General features: G+C 43.9%; 1 protein-coding gene across 1 annotated transcript in view; it reads right to left on the bottom strand.

Annotated features, from left to right (window-relative positions):
* Positions 1 to 2284: 2284 nt before the first annotated feature.
* LOC306751328 (leucine-rich repeat transmembrane neuronal protein 4) overlaps positions 2285 to 25116 on the bottom strand; it is a gene marked incomplete at both ends in the record, with an annotated part of 94895 nt that continues 72063 nt past the window's right edge. Inside the window, one exon of the mRNA XM_079234892.1 lies at positions 2285 to 2608. Within this exon, the coding sequence (XP_079091018.1) occupies positions 2285 to 2608 (324 nt within the window). The remainder of the gene's footprint in view (positions 2609 to 25116) is intronic.

A 25116-nucleotide genomic window follows, 5' to 3' on the forward strand; every position in this document is an offset into this window, starting at 1 on the left:
AGCGTGTCGGGAGTCAGGACGGATCTCTGTGAGGTGTGTCTTAAAAACAGGGCTCCCGATCTTTCCTCTCGTTCCCGTGGTTCCGTAAAACAATTTGGATTTGAGCAAAACAACCTCAGTAACAGAATTGGTGGTTCGATGGCAGAATAGTGGCGGGAGCAGATAGAAAAATATTTATCATTGAAACAACAGGAGCGGTGCAGTACAGAACCTCTTCACCGAGTCATCTTGGTAGCAGATTCCCACCGGAGAGTGAATAAGGCTCCTCTTCTGTTCACAAGCAGGTGTGTGTTTCAGAAGAAGTGAAGTTCATACTTTTTTTTACATTTTTTTAATATATTTTTTCCTTCATCTTTAAAGATTCACTATTTACACGATAAATAAGTTCTATTCAATTTGTGTCCTTTGATTAGTCTCATAGAATTTCTTGACATCATCTTTGAACACCTAAAAAAAAAAAAAAACCTGTCTTTTATGTTCCAAGACCCAAAAAAATAAAAGACAAAATAACAGACGAAAAGAAAAATAATCCCTATTTTTTTTCTTCTTCTCCTATCTTGAGGATACGCTTTCGGGGGGCGGGACCATTTTGGCCCCTCGCATTATCATCTGTGGATCAACCGGCTGCACCGAGAGCAGTCTCCACGCCACCCGGGGGTCACGGCCCGCTGACATGTAAGGAGCGACCCGGCGCGCTGCTCGGAGATGACATTTTGACGGGCCATCGCAGACGCGTCTCATGTCCTCATTAGCTCCACTAGTCACTGGGCAGCGGTGCTCGACGCGGGTGGACAAAGGGTTACCAAGTGCAACAAAGTCCAGCACTGCAGGCACGCTTTTTCTGGAGAGAAAAAAATATCAAATCAAAATGATGACGATGTCAGGCAATATTCCCAGTGCGGTCCATGGGTCTATACGCAGGTTAAAGAGATGTCAACGTGCCGGTTCAACATGCCTCCACTTGGCACTGCTGATCTCTGCTGAGGTGTGTGTGGGGGGGCGGGGCCTGGCCAAGATACAAGATGGTGCTCTCCGAATTGTCCAGTGTGATAAAAGTCTGACTCGTTGGCTCGGCGATGTTTCAAATGACCGCTTGGGGCAGTGACAGTGGTTTGACCTTCAGTAAAATGGGCCTTTTTGTTTTTTCGTTGTAGAATGTACAATACTTTGCATTCAAATGTACACCACCATGAAGAACTGTTTAAAGCATAGTGAGTCATTCAGCTGGGATGTGATCTTATACAAACACCTGCCATTCACTGCATGTTGAAGGAATTCATGGATCGCGGCCATAACGCCTCCCCTGAAGCGTTGGCGTGGTTGGTCGCCATTTCGTAGGCGTCACCAGTCAAGATTGACGTTGGGAGGACCAGGCAGTCATCTTGATAAATATATATTTACGAATTCAATTTTCTCTCTCGTATTTATGGTACTCTGCTTATCTGTTAAGACGAGCCCAGTCCGTCTGAAACCAACGGGGGGGTTTTGGTTGTAAATGTGAATGTAGCAGGAGTTGGCGGAGGCTATTGTAGGAGACCAACTGGCATTTTAAGAATGCCCCCAGCTAAAGTAGCTTATGTGCATTAAAAATTAAAAATATAAACAAAAAACATATGTAAACTCTTTGGTTTGACATGCACATTAATGGAATTCAGCATGAAGTCCCACATCTGAAGAAAGAAACGAAAATAAGACAAAGGATCGAGAAATTCTATGAAATTGTCTCGAGATAACGTCTCATCTTTATGAAATACGGACTCGATATTTTAATAATAATCACAGTAAGAAGCCCCTTCACATGATGTCCTGCTCCATCTCTTTTTGTATGCGTTACGTTGCCGCCCCTCACATGATGGAGACCTCGTGTTTATTGCACTTCCCCTTTCACTCCTGACTCAGTGCACGGACTGCTGTGAACAGGTGCCCCATGATGGGATATGGCAAAATATGGCAAAGACCGGATGTGGAAACAAGGTAATGCTTTTTTTTCTGTCGTAATGCTGTACCTCCCATGATTCAGTAGTTTTGTATGGAGGTGCTTTGGAAAAAGAAATCAAAATCATCCGCAAGGATGTCTCACCCTCTACTGTATATTAGTGAGACTGCGTGTTTCAGATGCCAAATCCCTCCAGGCAGAATTAGAAAAATGTTTTGTCCTCTAGTTCACATACTCATGTTCTGAAAACAAGGCCCCACTGAATAACCAGCTCGCCTGCCCCTTTGTTACAAAGTCACGTCGAATCGGCGGGCCCTTGGCCCACTTCCAGCAACCAGACTCGGCCCGCTAGCGTCCGAATTTGAGCGTGCCGGTGCGTTCGGCGGAGGGGAACGGGCCGCCGCTGGGACCGTCAGCCGGTGGTCTGAGGGCCGGCGGAGGAGAGCGAGGCCCTGGCACGGGGGCACCTATGCTGGCGGCGGAGGGCACGGCCGGCAGCGCCACTGTCTGTATGGTGCCCCTATCACACGGCCCCAGGTCCTCCAGGCCCTCCAGGCCCTGTGGGGGTCCCTCATAGCCCATGTTGAGCCGCAGGGGTTGATGGGCCTGGCAGTAGTCCACGATCGGCTGCTCGTAGCGGTAAAAGGTCAGCGCGCCCAACTGGTGGGGGACCTGTTTTAGACGGATGGAGAGCAGGGAGGGAGAAGACAGAGGGAGGATGGGATGGAGAAGCGTTGGGGTAGTGGGCACATGGGGGAAGTGAAGGAGACGAGGAGACAAGAGGGGACAGGGAGAACAAAATACATTAGCCATGTAAAAAAAGTGCATCATACTTTTCTTACGTAACAGAGTTTTGTAATAAGATTTTTATCCCGATTTTACATAATATTTTTGACATTTAAAGAAGATTTCTCACAGTAATTATGAAAAGGTGAATTGCAAAGCCAGAAGCAATGTTCTTATTATATTCCAAAAATATATTTAAAAAAATAGTCCTTCCCCTCCAATTTTTTTTTACAAAATCAGATTTTTTTCGGACCATTTTTCTTTGGAGAAGTGTAGTTCCATTTTTCTCGTGCTCTCGGTGAACCAACCTTTCTCAAACAAGCTATGATTAAAAACACAGCCAGCCCTGGTTGTACTGCTACAACAGCCACCTCTGTTTTTTCTTCTTCTTTCCAAATAAATATTGCACACTTTCAAATGATATTTAGTTTTTCTTTTCCAATGCAGTCAATTTGTCACACAACATTTCAGCGTGCCTGTGTGACTCCAAGTCTAGAGCACAGTTAGTTTGGCAGTTAACTGCTGGCCCTCTGTAATCATCCTCATGGTGACCACCTGAGCCTGCAGCTTCCCCAAAACCCATTTTCCCTCCAAAAATGTGGGCTGTGAAGCATCTGCGACAACTGAGTTTTTTTTTTTTTACAGAAGTGAGAAGCATTTCACGCCTATACGTCCTGCACTGGACGCTGACTGAATAGGGAGACGTGCATGTGTGTGTTGCATGAGTGACACACGGACCAGCTCGCTCTCTCTCTCTCTCTCTCTCCCTCCCTCCCTCCCTCCCCGGTGCCATGACACTTGTGACTCTGCCAGGAGCATTCGTCACATCTGGATACGTGTGTGGTCGCGTGCTGTCCTCCCCAACACCGTGCCAAACAAAACAGATGAGACTCTGGTGACACTCTGTCTGCCCAACTAAATCACAAACTTATTCGCTTAAAAAAAGAACAAGAAAAAAAGGAGGCCAATTAAGAGATTTCTAACAGCCTGCGATAACAGCAGGCAAAGATGGCAGCTGACCTGGATTAAACGCCGCAGCCTGGCAGAGCGACAGATCATCAGGTCTGTGAACGCGGGCGACAAGAAACGCACAACAACAGTGGGAGCTGCAGATATGACACCGACAAAAGGAAGACATGAATAATACAACCCCTGACACTTGAGGAGGCGTTGGAGGCAGAGCAAGTGTCACAACTGCACCGTCTCCCTTGCACATCTTTGAGGTTTCCTTTTTAACCTTAACCAGTTATGAAAAAATAAATATATATATATATATATATATATATATATATATATATATATATATATATATATATATATACACATATATATATATATATATATATATATATATATAGATACAAGTGAGATTTACTTAAAATCAGGTCACCCTATTTACAAAAAGACAATCATTTGTTATACTTAACCCTGTTGGTTTCTAGCCATGCAGATAGTTTGTTTTGGAGTCCCAAGATTCTCTGGTTCTGAAAAGTGAAGCCAATGCTGTAGTGCCTTTAACTTGCATTTGTTCTATTCCTCTGGTTGCAAAAATAAGTCAGATTGTATAGAAGTCTATGAGAAAATGACTCTACTTCTCTCTTGATTTATTCCCTCAGTAAACATTGTAAACATGAGTTTATGTCTCAATCTCTAGTTTTCTAGTCTTCTTCAATACAGCATGATGTTCATTTAGTAAATGGTGGTCCATTTAGAGTCAAACAGACCATAACGCAGGGTATGATTCCACCTTGTGATTGACGCGTCGCCACAAGTTAATTGTCATTTCTGGCTCCCCAAAACCGAGATGGAAAAAAAAAGATGGCGATCGGCAGAAATAAATTCAAAACCGTATTCCATGAACAAATGGGTGACGTGACAGGGATCATGTCCACTCCTTATATCCGGTCTAGGGCTGTCACTTAATTTCATTAGTGCTTCTCCAAAGCATTGACATGTGACATTCAGAGCTCTAAAGCAAAAGATCCACAAACAAAGATATGGTTCCCGGTTAATAGACACAAGAGTAATTCCAGATGCATTGATCTCAAAAACTACGTACATCGAAACTAGCTGCTATGTAGCTACCACAGGTGTGGAAATGTCATTTTTAATTTGGTGTACTGATACTTTAACATTGATCCCAAAGAAACTACAAATGATGTCCCAGAGAAGCAAAGCAAAGTCAAACAAGTAGACTGAGGAAAAAAGTGAATCACTGCTACGTGCGACCCAGAAAACGTGTCAGCCAATATCCTTGTACATTTATTAAACTTATCATATAATGGCATTCGGAGTGGAGCAATCCTATTTTAGGGAACTTAAGAGAATTCATGCCAGAATTTGTGAAAAGAGGGCCGACTGTGTCAATGAAATGCAGATATATGCTGGCTGGGAAAGGGGGGGATAGCGTGCGTTTGTGTGTGTGTGTGTGTGTGTGTGTGTGTGTGTGTGTGCGAGAACAGATTTCAAAGTCAAATGGAAACAGTCTGGGCTAACGCAGCTCGGCAGTTCAGAAATTACCCTGAACCACGGGGCTGAGATAAAGCCACTCCGAACGCATTAACACCAGTTCTGTTTTAGATTAAACCAAAAAAAAGAAAAACAGTGTTGTTTGTTGCCTCGAGCTTTTACTGCAATACTCTTCAATGATGCGGTGCTGCATTAAACATTCAGCGAAGTTGTAGTGGTGTATTCTACTTTAAAACAGCTGCTGAGAGCACGCTCGTCTCATCTGGAGATAATGTACGAAAGCGGAGTTAAAGTTCCACCTCTCGATCCTCCAGCCCGGCCTTTTCTTTCAGCTCCATCCACGGACCTCCAGAGCCACGGACCTCCTTCTTTTCATACCTCGTTCCCCCTCAAATGGACTCCCATTAAGCGCGACTGACTCATTACATTACAGGCACTCAGTGGATTACTCCCCTTATTCCCCTTTCAGTTTAAGCCCTTCACCACCACCACCTCAGCTCTGATCTGCTCACAGGTCCAACTGATTAATTAACCGGTATTAAGTCCGTTTCAGTGGATTCCATCACATTGGCGGAGCATTAATCTGGCCCGACATGCAGAGCGTGTTTTTTGCGTATTTGTACGTGGACGCCTCAGGATGGGAGAGGGGGGAAAACTAAAGAGTTTGTTTGCACCAGCTTGATATTCCGCCTCCACGTTTCAAGAGTCATTTCAGCTCCGAAAAAGAACATTTAACGCTGAGCGGCGCATCGATACCAGAACAACCTGACTTGGCTTGTCGGACAAAGTCAGCGACGCAAAACACTCATTACTGGCGGTTTCCGGGAACAAAAGGTGCGATTGATATTCACCGGCCATCCGTGCAGTCGTGAACAGCTAGCTCATTAGGAATGCCATCTTTGCCTCAGCATTAGGACATTATTAATCCCTCCCACTGGATAGTCTGTTGACTGTGGAGACTGCCAAATATGTGAACGGGTAACATCTGGTCGGACTAACAAACATACAGCATCGACAATTCCATTTATTTTACCAAATGTTCTCAAAGAAAGAAAAAAACGTGGTCTGGGTGGGAATGTATGAAGTTTTTGATGTTTTTTTTTTGTTTCACAAAGTAAAAACATCCCAGGGCCAGATATTAATATAGGCTGTTCTGAACCCCTTTATCCACCAATGACATCCTCTTCCTGCCAGATACATGTTAAGTGCCGACCATATGAAGAAGAAAAAAAAGGGCATCTAAATTGTAATATTCCATCTGTCAATCATTTGATTTCTGTTCTGTGCCTCTAAAAGATAAGTGAAAAACATGTCTGCTGCTGCTGTGTACATCCAGGCTAAGTTGCATTCAGAGGGTGGTTTCTGCATGAATTCGAGGAGAGGAGTGTTGTGTTAATCAGAACTGAATCGAACATTTCAACGATCAGCACCCGGGCGTGCCTTTGTCTGGACACCTTTATATTCTTCTATTGTTGTGCTGGTGAACCCCTGTGAGTGCAACCTGAGACTCTCCGGCAGGAACCTCCTGGCAGTCACAAGCTCTAGACGCTCCCTCCATTCGAGCATAAAGACCCAATGACGTATGCCGGCTCCCTCACTAAATCTCTGGCTTTCAGGCTCGTTTTGCACTGAGCACATCATTTACATATTCAGCTCTGAATGAGCGCCCATCTATGTTGCCACTGTGTGGAAATAAAAATAGGTCTGACATAGCATTTACTGATGCTTGACAAATTGGTTCATCTTCGACTGGGTTGAAGTGTTTAGGGAATGATTGCTTTATATGGTGTCTTTACTGTGCAATACCCGGCATTACTTAAAGCGCCCTGTCTGTGTTGGTCACGGGGAAGAGCACAGTGCAGTGGAAACGGCTCGCATGCAAAAGAGGAGCAGGAAAGGACATATACATTTTGGATTTAAAGGGCTGGTGTGTAGGATTTGGCGGCAGATTGCAACCAATCAGAGCTTCTCCAGGCGATAAGAGTCAATGTTTAGTTTGTCCCCCCTGAGCTACCGATTCCGTGAAGACCCCCATGCGTACGTATAAGCGGCTATTTTCACTTAATTAACCATTAAACAAAACATACTAATAATTATATTTCTGCCAGTAGATCAGCCTAAATGCTACACACCGGCCCTTTAAGACAGAGAAAGGCAATCAAGAAAGGTTTGGTTGCACAAAATCGTTCCCATTATTTTCCTCCCATCACTGGACACATTCAAGGTATCCCATGTACAGTGTGGGTTGTCGGAGCGAGTGTGCACCGAAAGGTCGCCAGCAAACAAGGTCAAAGTTGAAATGGAGTGACCTTTGGACACAATCTGAGCAGCAAAACAACGCTGAACTTAGCTCCACCCCGAGGTCTCGCATCTCCATAGCACCACAATGGCTTACTCACAAAGCAGTTCTCGAGCTGATGGTGTGCATCATGTGTGTGGGAGCCTTGGTGCCAGTGCATCCTATATGCTGCGTTGTTCACTGCAGCTTCCAGCTGTCAGGAAGACGGATAGGAAAGGAAAACTCAACTCAAAATGCTGCACCGCTGGATGATTTCCTTCTTTTTTTTGTTGCTTCTTTTGGATCTCTGCCACATGTACCTGGTTGTGTTCCGGCTGACAATGACTGACATGCTGCCTCTTTATCTCCGAATGCCTGAACACACTAGAGTAACCTTAGAGCCATTTTGTCCCCAAAGCATTGAAGCAACCTGCCCAAGGAGATTAAGCCACCCAGATCAGTGTTTTCAACTGGCTTTCATCTGAGAGACTTATATATTCAATGATTTGTTTGCTGTTTGAGTTTTAAGCTGCTGTTCAACAAAAAAATGTTATTACACCGAATCTTTTGTTGTCATATTTCTCTCCGTCTAGTGACACCTCTGTGTTCCATTGTGCACATACACTTGCCGGATTAACCAGAGACTGTAAAAACCTGATTAGAGGATTCCTCCATCTGCGGATATGTCTACGTTACTTCCTCAGAGCAGCTTGAATTTGCAACGGGAGTCTCTTAAAAGAAGACCCAAATCCTATTAAAAAAAGAAAAAAATCTCCCCCACAGCGTTCCAGCGGCCCTCCAAAGTTGTGTTTTCTCTTTTGCATTCACACTTTTATGAGCAGCAAAGGAGACACCAACTGTGCCGCAGGCCGACCATGCCGATGCCTCCCCTGGCTTTAGGAGCGTAACGGTTCAAAAGAGTGCCGCTCTCCCAGCCAAACACTTTGATCCTCTCAAGTCACCGCATTGTGGCACACAGCAGCGTGGCACAGCGAAGAGGAGGTGCAACAGACTCCCAATCAAATGTTGCTCTGGCTGTTCTCATTATTGTTTTATGACTGTACACCCGTGAATCAAGTTGGGAATTCCAAGTCGTTAAAGCATTTTCAGTTTTTGTTTCTTTTCGTCTGCCTCTGTGCATACCACACCGTATTCCCATTTTCTTCTTTCATACGTTGTTTTTAACGACGGTTATTCTTCTATAACAGGTTTTTTAGCATTGCTCGTCTATATTTCAAGTAGGCTGTGATGCATATTTGGTGTAAAGGTCCGGCGTTTATGGTGTTCACTGCCACTGGAGGTAAATATCAGCTCCCACAGAGCTCCGGGTTTTGTGTCTTCCACTATTAACTCGTCTTCGCTTTTATTTGCAAATTGCTTAATGAAGTAATGAATTGGTAATGTATTCCCTTTATTGTGACTGTAAACTGAATGTGTGATCAGAAATTAATGGCACAGATTATTAATGCCATAAATTATAATATTATGAAACATGTATATTAGTAGTATAGGTAATAATAGCTGTGGTGGTGGTAGGAGTAGCAATACTGGCGGTAGTAGATTATTAGTGGTAGTATTTGTTGTAGCGATGGTAGAAGTGGTGTGTGTGGTAGTAGTAGTACTCATGGTAAATGCTTAAATGATTTGCATATAGATCCTTTCTAGTCTTCTGACCACTCGACGGCAGGTTCACTACATTTTAACATTCACCCATGCACACACACACACGTTTACACACTGATGCCCCAAGGCTGCCATGGGTGCCACCTGCCCATCAGGATCTGAACTATTTCCCGTTCACACACTTTGGACAACCAGCCCGACCTGAGCCACGGCTTCCAAGATGTGGTGGTAGTAGTAGTACTGGTAGTGGTGGTAGTAGTAATGGTGGATGTGTTGGTGGTAGCAGAATTTGATGTGGCGATAGTACCTGTAGTGGTGTTGGTGGCAGTAGTACTGTGAGTGGTGGTGTTAGTAGTAGTACTGGAAGGGGTGATGGATGTGGTGGTAATAGTGATAGTGGTGGTTGGAGCAATAGCAGTGGTGCATTGGTGAGAGTGGTAGTACCGTCAGTGGTGGTGGAGATGATTGTGGTGGTGGTGGCAGTTAGTGAGGGATTAGGATGAAGGTAGTAGTAAAAGTAGTAGTAGTGGTGATAGAAATAGTAGTGGTGGACGCGGTGGCAGTTGCACCAGTGGCAGTTAGTGGTAGTAGTAGTAGTACTGCTGGCGGTGGTAGAAGTAGTAGCGGTGTATGTGGTGGTGATAGTTGTAGTAGTAGGAGTAGTAGTACTGCTGGTGTTGGTAGTAGTAGCGGTGTATGTGGTGGTGATAGTTGTAGTAGTAGTACTGCTGGTGGTGGTAGAAGTAGTAGTGGTGTATGTGGTGGTGAGAGTTGTAGTAGTAGTACTGCTGGTGGTGGTAGAAGTAGTAGTGGTGTATGTGGTGGTGATAGTAGTAGTAGTAGTTGTAGTAGTCGTGGTAGATATAGTAGTGGTGGACACGGTGGTAGTAGCACTAGTGGCAGTACTGGTAGTAGTAGTAGTAGTAGTGGTAGTAGTCGTAGTAGTACTGCTAGTGGTGGTAGAAGTAGAGGTGGATGTGGTGGTTAATTCCAACGTAGTCCTGTTAGGGATAAAACTGAACACATGACAGAGGAGATTTAGGAATGCAGCTTTGTTCATTGCCGTGTCAGCAGACTGCCGTTCAGTGAAACAGGTGACAGGGTGATCAAGCATCCCAAACAACTGCAGCTTGCAATGTGCCATATGCTAATAGCATATATCCAAGGTGTGTAAATATGTATACAGATGTCTCTTGCTCATCAAATGGTTTATTATGTTTTGTGAAATCATAAACCCACAAGTTCCCGCTCATAACTGAACCAACTACTGTTCCTCTGCACACGGCGCCGCTGTGCACGTCGTGGTTTTGCACGCGCGGCCTTCCAAGCATACGGCGCTCTAGCATGCGGGGGTAGTCGGCACAGATGTTGCCAGACACGGAGCCCACCAGTCAGGTTTTCAGCAGAGCGTGGACCTGTCTGAGGGGGTGTGAAGCATCAACACCATCGGCTGGTTTTCAGACATCGCGTCAGAGGAGGAAGACTTCCAGGCGTGCGCGCACGTCTCTTCTCGTGTGTCGCATTTTCCAAAAGAGCTGGCATCGTAAGTGGCGCAATTGATTCGCTCTTCCTCCGCCCTCAGCGGCGGACTGAGGAATCCCTGCGCGTTCCACGGAGACTCCGTGTTCATTAATTAACGCCCGCTTTCGAGCGATCGAATCAAGCGTCCCCCCGACAGCGATCCGATCACATCTTTCCTTAAATCATATACCCTGTCTGACATTTTCCGTTTCACCCAGAAGTAGATCACATGGCGGAAGCTGAAGACGCTTTAACCGCTGCTTTATTGTGTCTCCAAGACAAACTTCCACTGGATTCAAGAGGCCTCCGAGGGCTGTGCTCACCGCAGAGCCATAAAAGGTCAGTTAACTTCAGAGGCGGAATGTACAACCTTGACATTCCCCTCGCAGAGCTGTGTGTGAAAATGAGCCCACATGTCCACATTTTAAACTAATTGATTCTCTAAACAAGCCGTTAGCCTCCCACTAATTCCTTAATGACTGGAGGTCCCTTTATGTGCCGTGACTCTTGATTACAGGTCCCTGGCACAACACACACACACACACATTTACACACACAGATAGATGGACACACTAGTAAATACATGCAGAACTCCACACAGGGAGCCGGCTTTAGAGGAAGGGAAAGTGAGAAAAAGAAAGAGAGATAACTAGGGAAAGACGGAGAAGGAGAGTGCAAGGATGGAGCCCCCCCACCTCCCCTTCATGCACCAATGGGTGCCCAGCATCGGCTCATCACAGCCTCCTCCCACTCAACGGTATGTACAGTAGAGGAGCTTCCGCCGACCACAGCAAATGGGCCGTGAAATGTTACTCAATGCTCCACACGTTTGTCAGCCCGGTTTGCATTCACACACACACACACACACACACGCGCGCACATGCAGTACAACACTCAATTACCGCAACTAATGAACGCAGGGGCTGAGCATGTATGTAACAATGGGAGAGCTTGCAGTGTACAGTATTTGCTCACTGTTGTAACATGTTTTTTTTTTCCTCAAGGTCTCATGTTCTGTCAGTACAGAAGAGGGCTGCAACTAATGATTATTATCACTGCTAATGTTTTCCCCTCTATTAGTTTACTAGATAAACACCCTTTAAATCATTTTGTTTTGCCACCAGTTCAAAAGAAAACGATATTCCATCTGTAATTAAATAAAACAGCAAAATAAAAATCACACATTTCTAAGCTGGAACCAGGAACAAGTGGTGACAAATTCATCATCATACTTGCAGATTCTCTCTGCAATCACTTCAATGAGCAGAAGCGAGTGATTTGTCTTTTGTTGCCCTGGCTCCACCTCTCAGGCTACATACAGGCTGCCCTGCGTGTTATTACCTGTAGGCGCTACTTAAGGGGGAGAAAAAAAAGTAATTTCCCTTATCTGCATGCAAAAAGAAATCAACGCTCTAATTTTTAGCAAGAGCACATGCTAATCAGAAGCATTAAAAAAGGATAAGGATGAAACAATTATTGCATTTTTTGAGTTGCCATCACTTCCATTAAATCTGGGCAGTGTAGAATAAATTTACCCTATTGCAAGCCCCAAGTGCAGCTAAACCCATCTACATCGTTTTATTTCTCATGTTATCTATATGCAAGCAAATGATCAAAGTAAGGGCACGCTGAACAAACACATTTCAATTGCCTCCAGCTCCACTCGTACGATAAATCTCCTTCACCCATTCCCTGGTGCCCAAGCGCATATTAAGAAGGCGGAATGACGGTTGTGTCAAAGGAGAACAATTTGTAGTTCCATTTCTGCCGTCCCACATTGAATTCAAAGTCCCCAAATCTCTCGGCTGGTCGCCGTCTCGCATTATGTGCGCCGCTTCCAGTCGTGGCGGCACTGGCAGCGTGCTCTGAGTAATGAGCATGACCCAACACAAACGCTGTGTGGCCAACTTGGCTCGACAGCAGGAGCGTCAGTCGCACTTTAATCAGGGATATTGGGCAGGAGTGTGCCTGGGAAGGCAATGCCGGGGGCTTTTAAAGACCTGACTAATAAGACATGTCAAAGGGAGCTGGGCAGCAGCCAGAACTGATATGCAGACCTTCTTCTTATCCGCTTCCCATCCTGACTCACCGCCTCGACAGCATTTGGACACAGATGGCCTTTTTTTTCTTCTAACAAAGCTAGATATTCATCGATGCTAACAAACAACGCAAAACACAACAACATCTCAACGCAGCATGTGGCACTCGCGCTTAATCACTCTCTTTCTCGGCGGATTTTTGACCCTTGCGTTGACCGTTTAAAAAAAAGTTGAAACGAGGATCAGGTCGTAGTTCCCCGCAGATTTCGGCTCCTCGAATCAACATGTTCCGTTTCGGAATTAAATGTGTGAAATGCTTTGTTTGTTTTAATCATTGCTTGGCGAGGCGCTCCTCCCCACCCACTCGTCGGCCTCTGGCACTGAGGCAGTGATTGAACGGCTGGTCGCTCATTTGATTGGAGAGGAAGATGGAAAAGCAAAGGTTAGGGGGGATGCATTGCCTGGATGCCTCTGACTGTTCTGTTACCCAACACATATACTGTAGGAATACTCCTCAAGTTAAAAGAGCAAACATAGCACTCATGCACTCCATTGAACAAACGATTGCTGATGCAACGCGGTGGTACAAGGGGTATTATCTTTGTAAGATTATCGACAAGCTTCTGATGAGAACGTCAGATAAAGAAGCTGCTGTATGCTGATCAGTGAAGGGCTAGTAACTTATGGCATGTGTCTGCTAAGGTCCTTAAATATGGAGAGAGTTTAGATCTGTCAGTAAAAAAGAAAAACGGTAGAAAAGGCCTCAAAGATCCTTAACAGTCTTTTGGCAATGTGACCTCAGTACACATTGGGAGCATGAGTTTATAGTCTCATTCTAAAGTTTCAAGTCTTCTTCAATACAGTATGATGACCATTTAGTAAATTATGGTCCATTTAGAGTCAAATAGACCATGAAACATGGCATTAAGCTTACTGTGCACCTACGTCATTCCTACGCATTCCAAGAATGGTCACTTCAGTTCACTGGCTTCAAAAAAACATGGCGACGGCCAAATCGCTGAACTTAAAGCTTCAAAGCGGCAGTCCACAAACCAATGGGTGACATCATGATGACAACATCCACTTCTTAGACACAGCCCATGGGCAGACATCTTAGCAAGCCTGATGGTTTTGCTCGTGGTTAACATTGTTGTGGTTGTGGAAAGCCATTGCTGTGAAATGATGGCAGTAAGTAACGGCTAGGAAAAAAACATCTCGTTTGTGCTTAAAATGAGGTCATAACATATTGCACATGAAGTAAGATCCCATGACCATATTCAGTTAAAATGAAACAACTTGTGGTTTAAGCTCGGGACACGAACACCGGTCCCCTGAGTCAAAGTCCTGTGTTTGTCCAATAGATCACCCTCCCTGAGGGACACCCGGGTCTTCTCTTCACCTCAGGTGCGTCTCATAGTGACACAGATGGCTGTACATTGGAGATAGCTGAAAGCCTGATGTGTCTCGTACAGACGGGTGTATTGTGCGACGGTATCAATTCTCAGAGGGGCGCTGACCAAGCGTCCGTATTTGATGCCCTGTTAGTGAGAAGGGGCTGCTCCTCGATACACAAGTCCTGGCTGGTACAGTGAGAGTTTTGTCATTCTTAAATCTAATGCCATCATATATCTACTTTACAAAAACGTAGATTTTGAAGTATAGTTTAAATGTAGCATCTTTACAGCTGGCACGCTTTAAAAAACACACACACACACACACACTTTGAACTAGTAACTGGTGTATTTTCTTTTACTTTGCTGTGCGCACAGACATGCATGGAGCAGCCACTAATTTAAATTAAAGCGATAACAACAACTTATTTGGCAGTAATTATGATAGATTGTGGAGTGTTGAATTAATGAGGAGGCGTATGTTTTCATCTGAAAAAGGTAATTAGCCATAGGGCTGAAGTAATCGCGGGAAAATCCAGGTCGCTGCTGGCCGTCCCGGAGGGGACAGTTTTGCATACGAGCCAATCCCCCGAGACAGAACCTGTTCACTGAGAAACCTTGACCAGAATGTTCCTTAGGGGCCAGAACGCATCTAGTCTGAATTTCAATTAGAGGTTGTGCAAATGGAACTAAACCCGACGGCGGCTAAGCAACGCAGTCATGTGGAATTCAGAGAATCTGTGGCAAATAAGCCCTTTGATCATCTCCCCATTGTTTGACGAGAAGTGCAGTCCGGTGCCCGTTCCATCTGTCTTCATTTACTTTGATACAGGAGATTTCATTTCCCAGCCAAGACTATGAATCCATATTCATTGGTTTGAAGTTAACTTCATAACACAATCCCCTAAATAGTGTTAATAGAAATACATTGCATGATTTCTTGCATAGCTAAGAGGTCTGACTATTTAAGTGTTCAAGATGCCCACTTTAACTCAAAATGAGTTCCACTTAAAAGGTGCTAAAAACATAATTAGGAGCATTACTAAACTTGCACTGTCTGTGCTGTTAGCAGCGTTAGCGTCTCCATGTTGAGAGCTGTGTGGAGGCAACAGTTATGCTCTGACTTCTGTATTTAACACCTTTAAGACCCAGAGTCAAGAAGTATTCTACACAGCTTTGTGCAACAGATGAATTCAGATCTTAAGTTTGACTTCATCCAACCGTCTCCTTGACTTGACTCATCATGTCTGTTGTACTTTGTTGTATTAAAGGCTACTGTAATTTAAGGGAAATCTAAATTCTGGCTATGAGAACCAAAAAAAAGTTGACGTGTCGCCACAAGCAGTGAAGACGAGCAAACAATGACTGACAGGCCACGATAAACCTCGCGAGATGCCTGTTTAGCAAATGGTAATTAAAACCGCCCGAATCCTCAAATCCCTGTTAAATATTTCATCAGGTGGCTCTCGGTGATTGCTGTTGTAATGGAGCAACAGTATTCAAATTGCCTTCAGTAATATTACCGCAGCACCCCTACCGGCACCCCCTCTACAAATCCCCCCGCGCCCCACCCGCCCACTCTCTGTCTCACAGATGGCACGGAGAACACAAACCTGCATACAAGTACTGTACAGATGCATATGCATATAAACACAGACACGCGCGTGGCGAGAAATGTTCGCACACAGTCACACATGCATATTCACAGGAATCTTCTGGCTGCTATTAGAGAGGCAAAACAAAATCACACTTGTGCTATTTTTAGCATCATTTCAGCAATATAGCAATTCGCTGGAATTCATACGTAAGCGCTCCAAGAGGAAATACATATTGTGTTGCATTGTTCTGCACAATGAAAATACACAAAGTTGGACTGACGATGTGATGTGTATTTGAACAACAGAACTGCATTTTTCATGCAATTAAATGCTACTTTTTTATGTATTTTATTTATTAAAAGTGACTGACTTCTCCAGTTCACATTATTATAAAAACATGGACATCATTCATTCCCTGCTTTTCACCAAATGCATGCTGGGACAAGTCCATACAACTCCATGACCAGAAAATAAATGAGAGTGATTGACAGATGGATGGATGGATGTCAGACCAATGTACAATATGAACAACGTGTCAATGGGAATAATAAATATCGCTCCTCTGTTGTCGGTGAGTGAAAGATCTATCAAAACTCTGTTTGAGTGATGGTTCTCTCGAACCCGCATAACTTTAAAAAATATATATATTGCAGTCATACGTGTTCAGTTCCAAACCATAAAATGACTCCTGTACCACCTGAGGAGCTTCGGGTTGGGGCACTGCAGGATTTCAAAGTGCTTCTGTTAACATACGAGGTTACACAACCTCCGATGTGGGGGGAGGGTCTAAAAACCTAAAAACCTGACAGAATTTGAACAGAAAAATACCCCAGACTGCTGCACTTTGAACAGCAGTCGGTCCGAGTCCACAGCGACGTGTTTCCATGCACCGCCGGGCTCCCTGTCACCGTCTCTCGCCTACGAGCTGTTCTCTTATCTGGTTTTATTGCTCTTTTCCTCATCTGAACATCATTTTCTACTCTCTGTTGCTCCGCTCAGGTCCCACAAATGGATCCAGAGACAGTGAAACGTAGGAGTGTGTGCAGGGCTTCACACGCTACCTGTGTGGTCATCAAGTCGCCCACGCTTGTGTGACTAAAACCAATCCGAATGAGTATTTTCTTATCATTTTAAATTACTTTAAAATGAAGATATTCTCGGAATCAGACGGTTTCTCCTGTCATGTCCTGACATTCTTTTTTTTTCATGGCTGAATGGACTTATTAAATATAATGCTCAGGAATGAGTTTCAGAGTTATCTTAAATCAAAATCAAACAGTACTACCTTACTGTGAAGCAGCTGCAGGACATGAGTGACAGACGCTGGGCACTAAAAGGACCAGTGTGTAGCATTACATATATATATATATATATATATATATATATATATATATATATATATATATATATATATATATATATATATCTGATATTTTATTGCGCCCTAAAAGCCGATAAAAGGGCCTCCAACCAAATATTTGGAGAGGTTGCTCACAGCCAATAGGACGAGGTGTCACGGACATAATGCGCAAACATTTATATTGAAATAGTTGGATCTGTTCTAATTATTACATTTTGAAGTTAGGGTGTTATGCAAAGCCCCCCACCCACCTCCACCTTATCCCAAACAGAAACGATGAAGGTGATCACACTTTAAGTTTCAAGTCGGCAACACCGCGGATGTTTTAATCTGGAGGTAAATCATCTTCATGATTTCATTTTCCCCCGCTCACACAAACGTCGGGACGCGCCCGGCAGGCCTGTCCCCCGGTGACTAGCTGACTAATGAGCTGCAGACTGCGGGCGGCAGCAGACATATTGTTAAGAAGCATCAGATGCGGTACAGTGGGCTCAAGGATACGCACTCTGGTAGGTGTCGTGTCTTTAGAAAAAACGTCTCCCGTGCTCGCAGACAACAAATAGTCCAGCTGGGTCATTATTTCTACCGCCTCGCCTCCGGCATAAGTCAAGTGTCGGCCTCGGCTCGCACCCCCGAGTCCTCCCGGCCGATAGAGGCGGTCAGCTCGCCGGTGGCACAACTCGCTGCTTCTTTGCCGTCCTCGCGAGCTCGACGATCAATCGCTCGCTCGGTTTTGAACTCTCCTGAAGCAGATTCATTCACAGGTGCCTCATCTTCTTTTTTTTTTATGGTACATTTACAGTTTTTTTTTTTTTACATTTCCCTCTCTTCTGGAGCAGACCTGGAACATTTCCCTTTTAGTTCTACTCCAAATTACATTTCACTGATTGACAGAACCCAGCGACTGAACACGGGGGATGAGCCGAGCGCACGCAGCCGAGTTCCATTTGTATCCCGCTGTGTACTTGGGCGGAATTTAAAGCGGACAGATGTGGAATAACTGGCCCGCTCTGCCCTGACTGCAAACCCCTCACAGTGGGCCGTGCACGGTGAGAGGTGAGCAAGGACTTAGGACTTTACCGAGGACAAGAGGGATCCCCGAGGTCTTAAAGTCAGCTAACTTTCTGCAATGGCATCACAGACAAATCCTCATGTTTATGGAGAAATACAGATATTCATTAATACAGTCAAACTGTCTCGGGGCATCTTCAAACCGATCTGGAATACTAATACCTGCTGCGCACCCTATTGAAACCTTGTCAGACTTTTAATGGAGCGTAGTTGGATGTCCTTGTCAGAACAGTTTGTTATCCCTCACCATGATGAGAAAGATATATATATATATATATATATATATATATATATATATATATATATATATATATATATATATATATACTTGTGTTATTGCGGCAGTACGGGGTGATCTGGGAATAATTCAGTTTTAGTCTCGCTCATTCAGCAAGTTAACTCTTTTTTCGGGTAATTACACCACCAGCTCGTGTCTGTATTGGTATTTTATGGAAAACGTAACATAATTATGATAATTATTGCTCTAATATGTATTTATTCTCCCCAGTCTTCCCTCCCTTTATGGAGACAGTCACTACATGTGAAAAAAACAAAAACAACAACAACAAAACATGTTAATTGATTCAGAATTAGTTTGACATTTGGCTGCATCTGGCAGCAGTGGAGGGATGCTGACAGCAAAACACATAAAATAAAGAGTTACAATCATAATAACATTTGTATCATAATGAGTTGTAATACGTTACTGTGTTTCACAGTTGGTTAATTTAGTTATTCGTATGATTTGGGTTCAATATCCCAGAAACAGATTGCATCACTCCTATTGTCATTCTGTTTCTCATTTATATTTGAGATAAACCTGTTTTCAGTTTCTAGTATATATACACTGCAAAAAAGGAATTTCAAGAAAGTAAAAAAAGCCTTGTATCAAGAAAATAAGTCATATTTGCCCAAAAAAAGAATATTAATCTTGTCAAGCATGTTTTGATTAGAAAAAATATCTAATTTTAGGAAAGTATGCCTTACTTTTCTTGATTTTTGGTTTATTTAAAGAAATCCTGTCAAGCAAAAAAATCTGCCAATGGGGTAAGTTTTTTTTGCTTTGATATAGGATGATTTGATTGAATATAATAATGTTTTGCTTCTTTCTAGAAGGGCTGTTTTTGCAGTGTAGTACAATCATGTGACTGTACAATATGTACAAAAAAACATAAACCTGATTATTTCTGATACTGAAGAAAATGTGACTATCATGCCAGATCTAAAGTAATAAGGATCGTCTTTTTCTGGATGAAATTCCGCTTGATTTGCTGGTGATTCGTCTTCATCGGACATCAAACGCCCCGCGCGCCATCAAGAAAAAAGGTCTGCTCATTTGAGCGGGATGTGAATGATGTTTGTATGCTCTAGTTTTAATGAGTACTGACACAAAATACTTTTTTCTCCACACGAGACACGTTAATCGTTTGCCAAGCGTGTCTTGATATGAATAGACTGCAGACTGAAGTGAAACACAGATACAAGGCGAGAAGTTACAAAGGTCCAGTCTGTGATCTGAAGGCTCCAAAGAACAAATCTGCTACAGAAACTATCATCAACTGGACGGGATGTGTCAGAAACTGCCTGCGGGAAGACGCATCTCTGTATTTGAATCAACGTCTCATCAAATCCCGGATTCTGGCTGCATTTGATGTGTAGCTCGCCGATACACATGACGTGCGGTCCAACCCACGATGCTACGAGAGTCTCATCACATCTAATGGCCTCAAAATGTGCCACGATGTTCTATACGGAAAGAACATAAAAAAAAAATAACAAAGAAGAAGAAAAAGAAAAAAGGAATCAAAAGATTGAGGACACTTTCTTCAGTCTCAGTGATGTGGAACGCGGAGCCGTTCCTTCACTTCTCGTGTGTCGGAGTAGACATGAAAGCGGCCTGATGGCTCCAGCCTTTTTTTTTCTTTTTTTTTTATTGCAGTCCTCCCGGGGTAATTGCAGAATCTTCCTTACTTTTAAAGTCCTGTCAGTCTGCCGGAGCTAAATGACAGCCTAGTGGTAACCGAATTACGGGGAGGAGAGGGAGCCAAAGAAGCACCTTCCTCAGACTCGCCGGCCTAAGTGGTCTGATTGCTCGGTCATGTCCTGGGCATTAAGAGTGCCCGTTTCCATGGCGACACCTCCAGACACGCATCAAAAAGTTCTCGCAAGTGTCTGATGCAAAGTCGACTCAATTAAGGCTCTGTATTTTGGGAACAATTGATTATTTTCTCCGCTGTGTCACACGCGCCATTACGACGTGCAATACCAACTTGCTCTTTTTTTCTTTTTTTACTTTGATGGCAGTGTTCTTGCAAAAATGCGTTAAAATGCAAAAAATATATAACGACACAACATTGTTAAGAGGCTATCAAATGCTGTTTGAAATCACAGAATGCAGCACCCCGGAGTGGCTGCCATTATTACACTGTTTATGCATAGCAAGTCGTGTAAATGCTCAAATTTCTCTGCGGCGTGATTCCACAGATAAGGGTTTTGTTGAATTTTAATATGAGACATCAGGTCTTCATATTAGCAGAATGATTTGGCTTTGTGCTTCGCTCAGAGAGGCAGTTCAGACGAGAGCTACGCCGTTCAGCAGCAGGCTGTTAACTCAAAGGGACTTGCAACAAATGTTGCAGCTGTTTGATCATGATGAGACAATGCTCCTTAAGACGTTTTACTAAATGCGACAGACATGGATAACGAGCACGCTCCGTACTAAAGATACCTGTTGGTTTTTGTTATGTAGCGGGGCTGCAAACTCAAATAAAATACACTGAAAACTGTAACGTAGCAATGCGATAAAAGTCAAGAATTCTGAGTTTCCAACATAACAAACATCCCTCAGAAAAAAGACGACCGTAAAAGTTGGATTACACGCCGCTACTACCTTCGGTTAGTGTCCCCGTTTGTTCCCCGCTGTAGCCAGCTGGCGCTCATGCTAGTTCACCGCTAACTTCCGCTAGCTCTCCGCTAGCTCCCCGACAACCACCAAAGGTAGCGGGACCAGCCCCGGCTCGACACCCGACTTGGGCAGAGGGGACGCGGGCAGTAGCAGCAGCAGCGGGGAGCTAGCAGCAGGAGCGGGGAGCTAACAGCAGTGCTAGCTAGCGCTGCTCCTAGCTTGCTACAGCGGAACACGGCTTGTAACCCGACTTTTACGCTACTTACAGTGGCTTAAAATAAATATGATATAAAGTAGGACTCATTTCATACGTTTAACGATAGTGTAATCCTGGCGACAATGCTGATTCGACCTGAAAAACGTATTGCCAACAAAACCATTTTCCAAAAGTAAGATAAGTAGATACAATTTGCCAAACCGTCACATTTTCCTGGAGGTTTTTCCTCCATCATATCAGCAGTGGACCACATGACTGCCCCTGTATCCAATATTCAATGAAAAGGAAGTAGAAAAAAAACCCAGTAAATATATTGGCAGCCCAACAATAGTCTAACTCAGCAGATGTTTGACTCTAGATAATGCCTCCATTGGTTCCAGCAGGTTTTGGCCGGCTCCATCTCCTTCTGCTCTGTACTCTGCGTTAACATTTTCAAATGCCTGCAATCTTCAACAGCAGCAAAGCTACCAGCCCCAGTAGCAGCATGTTACTAGCACGGTCATGTTGGAAAACTGCAACCGACGGTTTGATCTGGTTCCCACGGCCCGTGTTGTTCAAACAGTTGTTAGCTTAATTACAGTAGAAGGGCGATTTGCATACTCATTATATTTCCTTCTGACACTGTTGTATTTGCGAGGAGTGAATAGTGAGTGTGTTTCTTTCTTTTTTGTGTGAAAAAAATTAAATAAAATGGTTCTGCCAGGCCATTACTCAGTCCTGGTATAACCGGAAACCAAAGTTGCGATAATGGACTGGCTAACTGTAATTATTATGAGCTTTATTTGAACAAAGTGCTTTTTAAGACCAAGTCGCAAAGTGCTTTACACACACACGTATCAAGATTGAAACACTTAAAAGACTGGAAGAGAATGCAAAACAGCCAAACAACAGGAATGACTCACAGTTACTGCGAAGAATAAAACCAATTCTGAGTACAAGAGAGGAAGAATTGCTCAAACATTAGCAGATTTCCTGGGAAAAAAAATATTGTTGAGACCTGTTTGTGGCACCTGAGCAGGCTCATCCTCTGGGGATCATGAATGCCAATGTCTAATATTTTATGAGGATTGTTGAGACCAAATGTCCGACCAAAATGGCGGAGGCCGACTGACAACACTGACGTATGTGCATACATCCCATTGCAGAATTCATTTGTGACAGCATGTAATGCTTTTACCGTCTGGGATCGTAACATGTCGTCATCATCATCATCATCATCATCATCATCATTATCATCATCATCATCATCTTCTCCTGACGTGTTCCTTCCGTTGTGTAGTCACTCAAGACATCTCGATCTGGAACAAATGCCACCCAGTGAGCTATATTCTATATATTCTCTCTATATTCTGCCATGCATCAACGCTGCCAATAGACGGTCTACAGATGACTTTAGATTGGAGTGCAGCATTTTCCATGCAATGCATTTAAAGTGTGTGGAAGGGGGCGGGTCGGCTTCCCTCTGCTGATTGGAGCATAATGGGAGTTCTTACTGTTATCATGTCCATCTCTCTGTGTGTCAAAGTTCAGATGTAATCACAGGGATTTCAACTGAAAGGTCATACAGCGAATTGTTTTTATTAAAAATGACATTTTCAGAGGAATGGTCATATGTTGCCTGATTGTTGCTTGGCAACCTGATACATGACTAACCTACTTGCTCAATAATCTCAGTTCACATCTCAATTGAACTATGTGCAGGTGGCTATACTGTTACTGCACTGCTTTTATACTGCATTTGGTTCAAACTCTTTGGAAGACATATCACTTGAGCTTAGCCGTGTCTTCATGAAAGCCCTCGACTTCCTTGTCACTTCCTTACCCTTTATAGCAAAACAATTCGAGAGCAGACCTGTCTCCAGTTTACTGTGCACCTTGTAAAAATACATTGTTTTTTTTAAATTGGGAGCCCCCAAGATGTAATATTGGATGAGCGACGAAATTAATTTCAAACCGAAGTGGATAATTTACTCAATGGCTTTCAAGCGTCCTTCGTAATTAGAAATAAGTGATCTCCATGATTTGCGTGACGGCTGGAGGAGTCATGTCGTGCCGCACATAAACAGAGATCCTATCATATCTGAGTTAATGCAGAGCTTCATTGTGTATGCCATGAACAATGGCAAAATTGACCAAAAACGTACCCGGGGTATTGCTGAAAACCTCTTTCTAAGATGTTTTGAGACACAGTGAACCTCGCTTGCTTTAATGCTCCATTTGACATGTAAAAGGTATCTGGAAATGGGAATAGCAATGAGGACAAGCAGATTTGTGTAGGAGGAAATAATTGATATTACACATACTTGAGGCTGGAGAAGGAGGCAGAATACAGATGAATTGGGGAAAGTAAAAAGAAAAGAAAAGAAGAGCGAGGGACGGAGGGAGGATATGCAGACAGAGGGGGAACGAGAGGACACATGAGAATACAGTCATGCGCCTACTGAGCCGTGGCGCTCATGGCTGGGCTGAGGCACTCATTATTGATGTAGTAGAAAATTTGCGCCGACAGGAAACGAAGCTGCCAGCTGTCCCCCCCATTATGACATTATCTCAGAAGGATGGCCGACAGCGGCAGTGTATCCCATGTTTCCCATCACCCAAGTCACACCCCCACCCTGCTGGCATATCCAGAGGAGAGCTCCGTCCCACAGTGGACGTGCACGCTTACACATGTGTGTACACACACACACGCGCGCACGCCCGTGGAGGCAACAACAAAAAATACAAAAGGGAAAATCACATCCACACACACACATTCTTTCACAAACACAAACGTCACACACAAACACACTGGCGGAGAGGCGATGCCATCCGACAGTGTTAACGGCGTTCCCGGCGCGGCCCGCGCGTGTCAGCGCCAAACGAACAATACACGTCGAATCAGGACAAATTTAGCTTTAATGCGGGACGTGACATGGAGATGATGCCGTTATTAAAGCAGTGGGCTGGATGAAAGGAGAAGCGGACATGCGGCACACAGCAAATTTGCTACGTCTAATGTGCTTACTCCGTAATGTTCCTCCAGTGTTCAATGGATATTGACTGCGAATTCGGTGGTTGCAGCATCGTGAAATTCATATTTTTTTGAAAAGCATCAGTGAGAGAGCATAAGCCTGGGTATAAGACACAAAATAAAGGATTGCTTCAGCCGAGTGACAAAAACACATGTGGCCAAAAGTAAGTGGCCCATCTACAGCAATTCAAATTACCCTTTTTCTTTGGTCATATGTAGTTTTGCACAGGGGTCAACCAAACAATGACATGTTTTTGATGTCATTTTGGGTCAGCTCAGCTATAAAAATCACTAGTCGCATGTAAGAGCACTTGTCGTGTAAAAAGTGACAATTTGTAATAAAAAGTAATGACAAAATAAAACATAGTACTACATCCAGCCCTGCGTCAAATGCCGCAGCTTGGCCAGCGCTCCTGAGCTTCAAGGTGTGATACTCTGTGTTGGACGTGTCAGGGACGGCTTGTCAATATACACTCTTAACATGCATAGTATCTTTTCAAAATAAAAATCCATCTTCACAGGAAGTTATGTTTAGGCAAAACAAAAAAAAGATGCTTCGGAAGAAACCTACTGGACGGTAACTTGGCGAAAGACTCACGCAACTCACATGGGTGACTAATAAAACTAACGACTCGCCGACTACCGAGCAGCAAACGAGTCACGTGACTAGCCGCTAACTAACCACGCAAACGACTCAAGTGACCAAAGACTTCTTAACTTCAACTTGGCACGGGACACGAACAGCGGACTCCTGGACTAAAGTCCTTTGTTTGTTTGTCGGCATGAATTGGAACCCAGACTGCAAGGGCAACTGCCTGCACATTGTGTCCGAATTTGACGGCAGACATCGCTTCCCATCTCCGAAAAACAGTCAATACCAGTTTCCTCTGACCGTCACCCTGATCCTAA

The sequence above is a fragment of the Taurulus bubalis genome (assembly GCF_910589615.1).
Source record: "Taurulus bubalis genome assembly, chromosome: 19".
Classification (NCBI taxonomy): domain Eukaryota; kingdom Metazoa; phylum Chordata; class Actinopteri; order Perciformes; family Cottidae; genus Taurulus; species Taurulus bubalis.